General features: G+C 39.4%; 1 protein-coding gene across 5 annotated transcripts in view; it reads left to right on the forward strand.

Annotated features, from left to right (window-relative positions):
- The window catches only part of LOC309400333 (serine/threonine-protein kinase BRSK2-like), a gene marked incomplete at its 5' end in the record, with an annotated part of 234,862 nt that overhangs the window by 194,959 nt on the left and 25,197 nt on the right, over positions 1-14,706 (forward strand). For all 5 annotated transcript variants that reach the window (XM_081968749.1, XM_081968750.1, XM_081968753.1 and 2 more), the window contains 3 exons: positions 7,538-7,586; positions 7,910-8,033; positions 8,232-8,412. In XM_081968749.1, coding sequence (XP_081824875.1) covers positions 7,538-7,586; positions 7,910-8,033; positions 8,232-8,412 — 354 coding nt within the window. The remainder of the gene's footprint in view (positions 1-7,537; positions 7,587-7,909; positions 8,034-8,231; positions 8,413-14,706) is intronic.

Here is a 14,706-nt window from a genome sequence, read left to right on the forward strand (position 1 = left end):
GTACTGTTCGTACTGCCAAATTCCAACTATTGCTTATTTATTATTGAATTCACGCGCCATGTTCTTTAGCATCGCTTCTGGGATTTGATACTGTCGACTTGACAATTTAACTTAAGGTGCTGGAAGCACACAAATAAGATGTGGTTCTGGAACCCAACAAACATCTTGTCTTTCAGGGCAATAAAATGAATGAGCACGGCCTCGTGGATGCATAAATGTTACCAACGCATCATTTTGTTCGATCGAAATTTCCATGCCGTTGCCTACCCACTATTTTTTGTCATAGATGCAGGAAACATAACAACTAGGAAATATGTTGGGCAATTTGAAATTCGGATCGACGGTATTGGACATTTTGACCACAAAGTTAAGCGTGTCATTTGAAACTTTGCTCACAGAAATCGAATTTGAATCAGCTGGCACAAACTGGTGAAGATCTCTTGTGCCAGCTATTGTGTTGCTAACTTTCCATCTTTTTTCTTGCAGCATCCTGCTTTCTTTGATTTCTTCTTTCAGAATGTATATATATATTTAATCCTGTGAATGTTTCACCATGTGATTTTGTTTCACCAAATCACCATGCAATGGAGTTGGTGGCATGACTAAACATTTGGCTACTCGAGCCAGCCTCCAGCAACCATCAACTGACCAAATACTGACACTGACAGATCTGTTCAACTTTTGCGACAGAAACATTCATGGAATTAAATATTTTTTTAATTTTTTTTAAATATTTCTTTTTTTGTAAAAGCGGGCTGAAATGCCCTATTTTTGGCATTTTTACAAAAACCATCAACTTTACACTCAATTTGTTAACTATTGGAAAGCAGGAGAATGAAATTTTATATTTGTTTTTATTATTTTTGTTTGATAGAGCACAACAAGTTGTACAAGAAGGCCAAGTTTTGTTTCTCTCAACGAAATATTGCCGGAGATATTATGTCTCAAAGTTTCTGAACCCTCAGAGTCATACTGTAGAAGGCTGCGGTATGGGGTCAAACAAATGACTCTGCAAGTATTGCATCAGCAAACATAAAACTTTACCAATGTTAATTGGGGACATGTGTGCATGTTCACACCAAATTTCATCAAAATCCGTGATGGTCAAGCAAGCAGCCCCAGACCACTTGACATGGAAGGACCCAATGCCCAATGTTGAGAAAGACTGCTGTACATAGTCAAGAAGAAAGTCAGAAGTGCGGTCAAGAACATAGATGTAGAGTTTGAAGAAAGACTGCCTAAAATGTGTGTATAGAATGTGTTAAATGAAGGAACACAATATTTAAAGTTTGGAAGTGATACCTTGATAACTGTCTTTTGCCAAAATATATAATAATTCATTTTGTTCAGGTACCATCCTGCTCAAGTACTACTTAAGGAAGAGCTGAAAAACTTTGGTGGGCCTCCAGATGTTGCTGAATGGTTGTTCAGAAGTAACCAAGATATCTGTCCCCAAATGTGCCACTATGAAGAGACAGCTAGGGAAACCTTCCAAGTTATTGCAGCCAGTAGCATCGCCTGTGAAACCGTGGGAGGAGATAGCCAGGGATTTTCTAGTTGATTTGCCAGAATATCGGGGGTTGCAGATCTTGGCAACATCTGAACAACAATATCTGGAGGCCCACCAAAGTTTTTCAGCTCTTCTTTAAATAGTACTTGAGCCGGATGGTACCTGAGCAAAATGAATTATTATCTATTTTGGCAAAAGACAGGAAAATGCTTGGCAACATATATATATTGATTAGCCTATAGGCCATATCAACGTACAGGTTCAAACACATATTACCAATAAAATTCTAAACAAACAATTTAAAATGAGAGTAGGGTAAAATACAATAGTTATAGGATAAAATATAATACTTTAATACATAAATATGTAAAATAGAATAAAATGGCATAAAATTATATTTCTGTATCACCCCCTACAATCTACCCCAATCAGGCCCACATATGGCGATCTCAGTTGAACCATTTTAGACAGAAATTGTGTTGTATTAAATGTCGTTTTCAGATTCTGGCCACATATGAGGTATGTTGTTTTAATATCGGCCTCCCACTGGGCCATACGTTTAATACGTGAATCAAGGTACTTATCTCTTGCCCCCTTATATAAACAGTCCTAGGGTCCACACCCAAAATACATGTTGTAGTGTTAAGACTGTGCTTGCTCTAAAGCTGTAATAGGGTGTAAACCCCAAACTTCAGCTCCATATAGGAGCATAGGGATTACCTTAGCTTTATATACTTTGATTAGTGGTACTAGGGAGCCTGGGTAACTGTGATTCTTTAATTTGAGTAATAGATTCAAGCGAGCTTTTGCTCTAAGTGTGCTCCATTGGTGGTTACAAGCCCAAGATCCAGTTTTGGAAAAAGTTATGCCCAAGTATATGAAGGTGCTAACCTGTTCAATTGGTTCCCCATCTAGTAGCCATCTATGTCTCTGGTTATGTTTACCAAACACCATATTTTTTTTTATTTGCTAATAATTAGTTATCCTGACAGTAGTAGCTACATCTCTTTAGTAGTCTACGCAATCCTACTTGTGAGTACGATAATAGGATCATATCATCAGCATAGAGCAAGGTGTTACAATTTCTATTTAGGATTGTTGGCATGTGCATCATAGGGTCTTTCATTAATCCTGACAAGTCATTGATGTATAAATTAAATAGTAATGGGGCTAAAATGCACCCTTGCCTTAACCCTTTACTTGTGTGAATCCTGATAGTCAGGACTCCATACCACACTTTCAAACAAGTATTTGTATATAGGGCTTTAATTAGGATTAGTAGTCTAGGTTCAATTTTAAGAGCTGTCAGTTTACATCATAGTACATCTTTACTTGCCATATCAAATGCGGCTGTAAGATCTATAAAGGGTTCATATAGGGGTCTCCTCTTATAGGCATATTTGGCAATTGGATGGTTCAGAACAAAGCAGTTGTCAATGGTAGATCAGCTTTGTCTAAAGCCTGCTTGTTCTTCTACGAGAATATGATTTTCCTCTGCCCAGATTTCCATTTTGTTCAGAAGGAACCTCGCATATATTTTTGCTATGATATTGATCAGGCTGATGGGTCTGTAATATCTAGGATCCTTTTTATTCCCTTTTTGGGATATGGGGACCACTATTGCCACCTTCCAGCCAACTGAAATATGGCAGGTATTATTTATATGTGTGAATAAACCTGCCAATAATGGACTCCACAAATCAGCGAAGTTCTTAAGTATTTCTGCTGGTAGAAAATCCTCACCTGGGGCTTTATTGTGCTTTAGACATTTAATAATATATTGTATCTCTTTTACAGAGACCGGCGGCAAAGGGGGAAGGGTTTCAGGGGGTGCTTGTTCACTGCTTAGAGGCAGTTTCTCCACATATTTGGTCAAAGCAAACAAACTTTGATAGTAGTTCTCCCATTCTTCAGTGGAAATTGGTATATCAAATGCAAATCTCCATTCCTTTAGAACTCCTGCTGCTGAATGCCAGAATATTGCTGTGTTATGAGTTTTAGCAGCCAATTCAAGTTCTGCCTAAATTAAGGTGGCAGAACTTTTATTCTTTAATTTTATTTTATTTTTTATATTCCCTTCTTGTGTGCAACATCTTGGCTTGTATATGAACAGTAGGATTCCTCTGTGCGAGCCTCATGGCTGCCTTCAATTTCTTTTTCAGCATTCAGGATCAAACCAATGGGGTCTACCCACTCGGGCTTTCTTTGTAGCAGGTTTAGTTGTTAGGTGTTTCTTCAGGATATTACAAAGATTAGAGAATGCATTGAAGGCTGATAGTCAGTCAGTAGTAGATGACTGAATTGTTCTAGCCCAGTTGGTAGCATTCTCTGCTTTAAGGCAGTCTGATATTGCCTTAGTATCATCTTTAGCCCAAATTAACCTTTTATTTTGGGTCACCTCTCCCTTTTTGGTGAGCCATCTGTCTTGTTATATGGTCTTAAATCTGAGTGGCCTCACAATGTCACGCTTACAGGCTGATAATCGCTATCATCACTAAAGTGTACCGTAACAAAGAGGTTTATCTAGAGGTTTAACTTTATCTCTAGACACACAAAAGAGATTCAGCACACTGCTTGAATGGGCCAAGTGATATGTGTAAGGATACGTGTAATTCTTATCCTTACCTCCCAGAATTTGGAGATTACCCTTAAAAATTAAGGAGACTAGGAGCAGGCCAGCAGCATTACTTTTTCAGTCTCTCGACAGCCACTGAGGATGGTTATCGAAAAACTCCCCTGGGACTACCTTCTTCTGGGCAAACTTATACCCAACCTAGCATTAAAATCTCCTAGTAATACCACTATGGACTGAGGGTGCAATGCAGATATATCGTCTAGGATAACTTCCAAATTTATCCAGTATTTGGAGTTATAATACTGGGATGTGTTTGGAGGGATATACACATTTACCAGTGTTAACTCAAACTCTTCATATCCAAATTTAACAGCTAGGAAATACGAATACTTGTCTTCATTGTATAGTTTCTCCCCCTGCCATTGAAATTCTTGCTTTACAAGAATGCATAACCCACCAGAGGGTCTCCCTTTGTTTTTTTTGGGCTGGGGAGGCCCATCCCTGAAAGCCTGGCAGTTGTACTAGTTCATCCACTTCAGTTAACCAGGTTTCCTGAATGGCTATTACTGGTACAGCAAATCTAGAGAGAAGGTTCATTAGTCCACTGTCAACCATCCCTTTCCTCCCTTTCCAGCCAGCCATGTTCCAGCTCACCATCTGTATGGGATTCGCGGAGGCAAGATGGTCTGGCTTGGTTGGTTGGCTAGGTGGTAAGAATGCCAAATGTCAACTTAACATTGGAGCTGGGTCGATGTTAATTATGCTTCCCATATAGACACAGTTATTGTGAGGTTCTACTCGTGAGTTGCAAATCTTGTTGCTCCTCTTTATGTTGATTGCCAGTTTTCCTCTGCTTTTGCTCTAAGATTGACATTTCTTCAGGTGGGCGGGTACTTCGGCTTTCCTTCTCCTTGTCTAGTTGTCCTACTGGATGGTTAATTTGGACTTGTACTGTTAAATCCTGTTGGATGTCTGTTTTCTTTTCTTTTTGTTTTGGACTGGTACACCTTCTCTTTTTATTTATTGGGACTCAAGTGCTTTCAGAAGCCAGACTTGGAAGCAATTCCATGGAGGAGCTGCCAGAAGGAAGCAAAACAATCAAGCTTTCTGTTGCACTAGTTGCCGACCTCAACATATGACCAATTATTTCAATCTTCTTTAGTATCATCTCTTGGTCTCCTGGGCAAAGGGTGGCAAACTGGTGGACTAGCTCTTCCTTGTCATCCATGAACTGAAGCTTTCCATTGTGTAGGATTAAATATTCTTTTTTATTGTCCTTTTTCTAACCTTGTTAGTTGAGGGCTTGTTTGTTTGGCTGTTAGTATTTTGGAGTTCCCAAGGTTGATGTTGACTTCCCTCACTGTCTTGGCTCTCTGTCCAGACTTTAACAGGGACTGACTTTGGGTGGTGTGAAATACCTGTCTTGGCCAAATACAGTGTTTCTTTAGTGAGGTCTCAAGCAGGGGTGAAATTCAGCAGGTTCTGACAGGTTCTGGAGAACCAGTAGTGGACATTTTAAGTAGTTCAGAGAAGCGGCAAATACCACCTCTGGCTGTCCCCAGAGTGGAGTGGGAATGGAGATTTTGCAGTATCCTTCCCCTGGAGTGGGGTGGGAATGGAGATTTTGCAGTATCCTTCCCCTGCCATGCCCACCAAGCCACGCCCACAGAACCGGTAGTAAAAAAAATTGAATTTCACCACTGGTCTCAAGCCTGAATAACATTGATGGCAGAACAATCTGCTCAAAGGTTAGCAATATTCTTTTGCAGCCTTGTCTGTTGGGGAGCCAAGAAATCTCTGTTAGCTCATTGGAATATACCCTACAGCGTAAGAGTTGGGATAGAGAGATCAAAACCACTCTCCTGTTATGCCACCTGCCCCTGTTCAGAGGGGTGTTAGTAACTTGGAGTAAGATCCTGTGTCTCTGCAAGACCAGCCTTTCCACCGTATCCTCTCTGTCCTGAGCCCCCCAGTCCACGCAGGCTGGCCAAACATCATGGGTAAGCTTTGGAATGTGAGCTTTGCTGTTTATTTTTTCATCTAACTTATGTTAGAAAATATGTTTTCCCATTAGAGACTTTAGTTCTTTAATCCCTCAATTTGCTTCCAGGAGCTGGTCAAATATGGCAGAGACTGTTTGTGCTGTTAGTAGGCAATTCCTGGCAACCAAATTCAAGTCTTCTTTAAAATTGTTCCTAATATTACTCTTGTGTCCGGCCCCGCTCCCACTGTAGCTGGAACTCCCTCCTCCACAGAGAAGCAATCATCCTCTTCCCAATCCAGTAAGCAGCTAGGTTTGTTTGGAGGGGGAGAAGAAAAGAGAAAAGGAGTCTTACTTGCAATGTCTGTTATCTGGAAAAAGTCTTTTTATCTTGGATTGTCTTGGCCTTGTCGCAGGCATGTTGTCTCTGAGAGAGGTTTGCTTGTTGCAATTTGTTGCCTGACTATCACAGGTCTATTAAAAAATACTTATACTGAAAAAGCAAAAGGTCCAAACAATGTTGGAAACAGATTGTTTGGACCTTTTACAGTCCTGGTTCATTGATAAAACCATAGAAGGAAAACATTCCCGCTGTTGCTGCTCCTCCATGTTAATCTCTAAAAACAGCATATAAAAAATAAAAATTTAAAAAAGAGGCAAGGGTGATTAAACCCTGTTAAAAATTAGTTTAAAAAGCCTAAAAATAATTGAAATATTAAACCATTAAAACTACAGAGATTAAGATTTTAAAAACTAAACTGAAATAAACTGAAACCAGAACCTACATTCCCCTAAACTCTCACAGAGCTTCTTCATGATAAACAGTGTTCCAATATCTCAGGGGTTGCCACAAAGAAGAGAGAGTCAACCTATTCTCCAAAGCCACAAGGGGATGATGAAATGCAAGGATCTGTTGCTGTTCTCAGATGTCCTGGCCAGTGGGATGGGATTCAGAGAGTTGTAATATATCTATATCTAACTTTGTATTAATCTGGGTGCTTTCCCAGGGCTACCTGAAAATGCTTTTAAAAGAACCTGGGACCTTTTTATGTTTGGAATGCCTGGATGCCTGGAAACTGTCTGCATGTCTGGATGTCTGGAAACTAATCAAGGAGAGAACCAACCTAGAACTGAGGAGAAATTTCCTGGCAGTTAGAACAATTAATCAGTGGAATGACTTGTCTCCAGAAGTTGTGAATCCCCCAACACTGGAGATTTTAAAGAAGAGATTGGACAACTATTTGTCTGAAATGGTATAGTGTTTCCTGCTTGAGCAGGGGGTTGGACTAGAAGACCTCCAAGGTCCCTTCCAACTCTGTTATTCTGTTGATCATTCCTCAAACAAGGATGGAAAAATAAAAGCAATTTCCTGCTTTTATGCTTGGCATCTGGTAGTAAATGAGCTTTGAAAAGTTGCAATTGGTAGGAAACAAGACCAGCTTGTTTTCATTTACTCCTTTTCTCCTTGCAGTTCCCACACCAGAAGAAATGTCTAGTCTTACACCAGAATCATCCCCAGAGTGAGTATTAGAAGAGACCAAGGATAATTCAGCCATTTTTTCTTCCATTCATGGTCCTTACAAATGTTTTTCCAAATGATTATATTATCCCAGAATTAATGTGCTTAATGTGCAGTGACTAATATGGTAAGTCCAGATTTCTCCCTCTTTTTCATGAATGTACAGTACCAACAATACATCACAAGAAAGTGTGTCCTTATAACTGTACAATGTACGGTAGGAGAAATACCTTGATCCACCTTCAGTGGAGACAAGCAAAGCCTCTTTCCATATTTATTTCCAAACTGCCTTGCTTTCCTTGTTCTGCTTTTCTTCCATTGCAGGCTTGCCAAGAAATCCTGGTTTGGAAATTTTATCAACTTAGACAAAGAAGAACAAATTTTTGTGGTCATCAAAGACAAACCCCTGAGTTCCATCAAGGCTGATATTGTACACGCCTTCCTCTCAGTAAGGGCTCAACTAGAAGAAAAGGAGAGGGCTGGGATTGATTCTGAAAAATTAAATTGAGCTGGTTGGTAGGATGAGGCCTTGTTGATACTGAGGGCAGAAGGGTGGAGAAGGCTAGAGTAAACAGGACACTAAAAGGAAGATCTTTTCCATTTGATGTATATGGCTTGACATTGCTTACCTTCACTTAATCTACAGATCCCCAGCCTGAGTCACAGCGTTATATCCCAAACAAGCCTTCGGGCTGAATATAAATCATCAGGGGGCCCCTCTGTCTTCCAAAAACCTGTCAAGTTCCAAGTTGACATCAGCTACTCAGAGGCGGGAGAGGCACACAAGGACAGTGGGATCTACTCAGTCACCTTCACCCTCATCTCAGGTAGGTACCTGGAAGTCCTCCCTCCCACTTTGAGTCATCTTTAGGAGCCATAATGTTTATTGGACTTTACAAACGTTCAAAATTTGCAGTTCCAGTGAAAAGCCAACAAATCCAAAAGAAGCAGGTTCCAGGTCTCTCTGTGTGTGTGTGTGTGATGTTCATTGTGCCTTTTGGCATTAAGTTCACAGTTTTCTAGTCATCACAGAGGAGACAAAATAGTGTGAAGAGTGCGGTAACCTCCAGAGGCAATATTGCACCTTCTCCAGTGGTGGGATTCAAATAATTTAACAACCGGTTCTCTGCCCTAATGACCAGCTGGGTAGGCATGGCTGGGTAGTCATGTGACTGGGTGGGTGTGGCCAACTTGACATCACTCATGTCGAGGGGCGCTTCTCCTCACCCGGCCTCTCGTGACCGTGGGGATGCCGCAACAGTCATAAGTGTGAAAAATGGTCATAAGTCACTTTTTTCAGTGCCATTATAACTTTGAATGGTCACTAAATGAACTGTTGTAAGTCAAGGTTTACCTGTAGAAAAATACAAAAAGCTTCTTTGCTTGCAAAAAGTTGCCCTAAATATCAATCATTAGAAATGGGGAAAACACACTGAAGATCAATGAGTCACAGCTGTCATGGAAAGCTAAACCATTCTGTCTGATTACCTTCCTTTTCCTCAGTAATACCTGCAACTCAGAGTTACAAATCGGGCAGGGTGCCAGAGCACCTTGAGGAATTAAAATAGTTAAAATGCAATGATAACTGTCAGAAGCCAACTCTTGCTCATAAAGTGAAACCCTTTAGCAGGGAGGTCATTTAAGCTTGTTAAGTAATTAAGCCCCCCTTAGGAGAGCGAGTATGCAGAGAAGCATAATGAGAGTGATATGTAATAACACGCACAAACCAGCATACAGAGACACTGAATAGTATAAAAATATAGTAGTTTACTATGTAGAAATATAGAAGTATTCAGAGTCCGGTTAACAGTCCAAGTCATACATGGTTCAGTCAGTCAGTTCTCAATATTCTCAGTTTAACCCACAAAGTAGCTAACAGTAGCAAGACTCAGTAACTCACGAGCAGTATCAACAGTATCCACGATCAGCATCTAACAAAACGGAGATCTAACAGCCATTCTGGCTCCCTCTTATAGCTTCTTGAGGTAACAAGCCTCTGAATCATTTAAAGTAACAGTAAAGTAATCATAGCTTATATACATTGCCAAGCCAAGCCTAGGGTTACATCCCTAACATTCTCCCCTCTTGGGTTGTCAATGTATTTACACACAACTTCACATTCTCAATCCATAAACATCACAACATTGTTTATGTTTGACTGTACCTTGTGCTTTGGTAAAATGATCAGCAACATTCTCTTCAGACATACAATATTCTAGTGTAATCATTTTACAACTAACACTTTGCCGTACATTCATATATCTTAAGTCAGCATGCTTTGACCTTGTCTTTACAGCAATATTTGTTGCCATCTGGATCGCTGTTTGGTTGTCCTCGTATACAACAATAGGCTCACAAACATTAATTCCCATATCTATCAGTAGTTGCTTGTAACAAATTAAGTCGGTACATAACAAAGATAAACATGAAAATTCGGCCTCCATTGTAGACAAACTTATATGCTTCTGATGAATAGACTGCCATCCAACCAATGCTTTTCCCAAGAATATCGCGATACCTGATGTAGATTTACGCATGGAAACTTCAGTTGCAAAACTTGCATCAGCATATGCAGTTAATAACAGTTCATCCTTAGGCTCTAAGTATAATGTATAGTGTATTGTCTGTTTCTGATACCTTAATACACGTTTTGCTGCTTGCCAATGCCGTTTAGTGGGTTCGGCATTAAACCTTGCCAATTGATTAACACTATATGAGATATCTGGTCTAGACCAATTGCTAAGTTAAGATAAACTACCAATTAGGGATTGATAAATATTCTTATCAAACACTGGGCTTTTGTTATCATCATTGCTAAATTCCTGACTCATAGGAGTTTTAGCAGGTTTACACAGTTCCATTTTGTAATTCCTCAGTAACTGATTGATCTTATCAGCCTGTGATATTTTATATCCTCCCCTAGTCTTATCTATCTTCACTCCAAGATATTTCTTTATTTCACCAAGATGTTTTATTTTAAACCTTTTTTTAACAGTGTAATAATTTCAATGGCCTTCTGCTGTTTTAGTAATCAACGCTATATCGTCTGTAAACAATAACAATAATGAAGTCATACCATCACTTTCTATCTTAAATAAACAAGGATCAGCTAATCCAGCTGTAAACCCTATCCTTGCTAATTTCTTCACTATGCATTGATTCCACTCGTATCCTGACTGTTTTAAACCATACAGGCTCTTCTTTAATCTCCAACAATCAATGTTGCAATCAATGTTTAACCCTTCAGGTTTCTTTAAATAAATAGTGTGTTGCAATGGTGCATGAAGATATGCTGTTTCAACATCTAAATGATTTATTACATATCCATACTTAGCTGCCCAAACTAATGATGCACGCAATGTTATGGTTTTTAAACTTGGTGCAAACACTTTGTCATAATCAGTTGCCGACTGGTTGAAACCTTGTGCTACCAATCTAGCTTTATGGGTAACTGTCCCATCTACACTTGATTTAATCTTATAAATCCATTTACACCCTATCGCCTTTTCACCTGGTGGTAATTTCACATTCTCATATACCTCCAGATCTTGTAAAGATTTCAGTTCTCTGTTCATTGCTGCTTTCCAAACTATTTGCTCCTCTTTAGGATACATTAATAGTTCATTATACGTTGCAGGAACTTTATCTACTTGACATGCAACAGATGCCTGATACCTATCAGGTGGCCGTGTTACACGGGTTGACCTTCTGGGTAACTCAGGGCTTATAGGTGGACTATCTTGAACGGCCTCCTGCTTTATCACTTCCTCCTCCTGAGTAGACTCCTTCCCTTCATCACACGTTTCTGGTATTCCTGATATATTATTTTGGTCTACTTGGGTTTCAATTACTACATTGTTGTTTATTTCCAGTTTATCCCAACCAACATGCTCTAAAAACTTAGCATTTGCACTGTGATGGATCTTAATTGTCCCACGTTCCCAGAACCTATAAGATCTATGATTTGTGTCATAACCTACAAATATTAACTGCCTTGCACGAGTTTGTCCCTTTAATCTGATCTGTGCAGGAATGTGCACCCATGCAGGAACTCCAAACGTGTGCAAGTACCTCAAATCAGGTTTCCTACCATGCCAACGAGTAAAGGGTACCTCTCCAGTAGAAGCAATTACAATGTTGTTCAGTAAATGATTAGCACACATCATGGCTTCACCCCATAATGTTTCAGGCAATCCTGAATCGGCTAACATGGTTCTAGTCATAGCTTGTAACGTTTGCCCTCTTCGTTCTACAAACGAATTATGTTGAGGTCTATAAGGAACAGAACATTTATGCTCAATACCAGCTGTTTTTAACATAGTTTGGAACTTATAATTTGTAAACTCTGTCCCATTATCAGTAACTACAGTAATAAACTTGGCTTTTATCTTCCTTTCTGCAAATCTCAGCCAATTAAAAAATTGTTGAAATGTTTTTGTCTTGTCTTTCATTAAGTAGCAGGAACCATATCTTGAGTAATGATCCATGATACTCAAAACATAACAGGCACCTCCCAAACTGGGTTTTATAGGTCCAATTAGATCAGCAAAAACAACTTCTAAAAGTTCCTTTGTTTTCAACCCATTATATCTGTTTGCTGGTGTAACCCTGCTCTTTTCCTTACTACATACATTACAATTTAAATACTTATTGCAAGGATTTAATTTCACTCCCTTTGACAACTTTACAGTTTGTTGCAGCATCCTGAAATTAATGTGCCCCATATGCCTATGTAGCAGATGCATGCATTCATCATGTTGTTTAGCATTTGTATACACAGAATTAACTACACTTTCATCAGACATTACATACAAACCATTCTTTAAATTAGCAGTAACCATTTTACCTGCTTTCTCTATGAGACATTTACCTCCCCTAAAGGTTACTACATAGCCAATCTTAACTAGAGCCCTTACTGATAATAAATTAAATTTCAGTTTATGTATATACAACATGGATAAATGCTCATTTACAAATGAACACCTTGCCATACCTTCACCAGATGCTTTCACCCTCCATCCATTTGCCAAAGATACACGTTGCTTGCTGGTGGACATTTTTATAAAACAATTCTTATTTCTAGTAATGCACTGTGATGCTCCACTATCAACAACCCATGAATCATGGCTTATTGACGCATTTCTAGAGATAGTCAAAGTAGACATACCTAAGTTGACATTAGCATTTTTCTTAGCCTTTCTAGTATTTTGTTGTTTTGCATGGTTACAGAATCTAGCTATGTACCCCTTTGCCCCACAAGAAAAACATTTTCTAACAGTATAGGCAGTTGAAGGTGACTCTTCATGTCGTGGTGGTTTCTCTCTCAGTTGTTCTCTTTCTACCCTTCTTCTGGACTCTTCCAACAGGCGTGCAGTTATGTCAGTCAATGTTAGTTCATTTCGGGTTAGGACCTCGAGGGACGATACAAAATCATCATAACTCTCATCCAGTGATGACAGTATGATGTAAATTTGATGTAACTGAGAAAATAAGTTCTTTTTCATGTAGCTCTTGGAAAACTCCTTTTATAAAGTTTAAATGAGCTAACTTATCTCCACCCTTCAGAAGACGTGCCCTAAACAGTTTGCGGGTAAGATGTATATGTGCACCTACAGTGTCACGTACATATATCTTCTTCAAATTCTCCCAACATCTTGCTGCAGAATTCTCCCCATGAATATGAACTAATTGTTGGTCAGTCAATGTTAGACCAATTATACACAATGCTCGTTCGTTGCATCTTTGAAACTCTGCTATCTTCTTGGCATCATCCTCGTCATCTGGATCTCAAGAAGTCACGTCCGGTGGATTCTGTACAGCATCCCACAATCCTTCAGTATGCAGAAGTAAGCTGCACTTCATTGACCAGGAAACATAGTTTGTTCTATCCAACCGGGTTATCAGTGATAAATTTGCTGATGGTGCGTGTGCCATCTTCTCCATAATAGTAAACACTTACAAACTAAACAGCTATCTGTATACGGTATTGCGTATCAACAACCAACTCTCTCTTCAGCTACGTCTGGTACACTCTGGGTACATAGGGTACACTGGGCCCATAACCAGTGTTAAGTAATTAAGCTCCCCGTTAGGAGAGCAAGTATGCAGAGAAGCATAATGAGAGTGATATGTAATAACACGCACAAACCAGCATACAGAGACACTGAATAGTATAAAAATATAGTAGTTTACTATGTAGAAATATAGAAGTATTCAGAGTCCGGTTAACAGTCCAAGCCATACACGGTTCAGTCAGTCAGTTCTCAATATTCTCAGTTTAACCCACAAAGTAGCTAACAGCAGCAAGACTCAGTAACTCACGAGCAGTATCAACAGTATCCACAATCAGCATCTAACAAAACAGAGATCTAACAGCCATTCTGGCTCCCTCTTATAGCTGCTTGAGGTAACAAGCCAATTACATCTCTGAATCATTTGAAGTAACAGTAAAGTAATCATAGCTTATATACATTGCCAAGCCAAGCCTGGGGTTACATCCCTAACATTACTCTCCAGAAAGTGGGTGGGCATATTTGGGCTACAAAGTGCTGAACTAAAGAGACAAATTAACAAATTAACATCTTGAGTGAGGGCTAATCACATTCTGTCTTTGTTCAGACCTTGCTGCAGGGAATTTTTGCTTATGAATATAGCTATCTATCTCTTTATCTCTTAAGTGCTGACATCTGCTGTGGGATATTAAGGAAGGTGGGGGCTGCTTTCTCCCTCTAAGAAAGCATGTTTTTCCATTTCTCATCCAGGGAAATATATTCTTCCATTTTAATATTTCTCAAAATATTTCATTCTTCTAGGAGAGGGGTGGGTGCTAACTTTCTATAATTGGTGCCATGTTACTATGACATATTATCATGAGAGCAAACTATAACAAACTGGAAGGAGGATCCACTTATTATCCACTTATTACCCGTGAGCAATCATGTCAGGGTTCCAAATAGCATCCAAAATTAAATCAGCATCCAAGGCAAAGTGTTGCTCAAAGTTCCAATTTATTAAGAGAGCCATGTTGGCACATCTGGGAAAACCCAAATCTGAAAGCTTCCTGGTTTTCCGCACCCAGTTGAAAGTTCAGGATCTTGCCCCACACCCACAAGTCCATCACA

This window comes from Natrix helvetica, assembly GCF_964273705.1.
Source record: "Natrix helvetica genome assembly, chromosome: W".
In the NCBI taxonomy this organism is placed as follows: Eukaryota; Metazoa; Chordata; class Lepidosauria; order Squamata; family Natricidae; genus Natrix; species Natrix helvetica.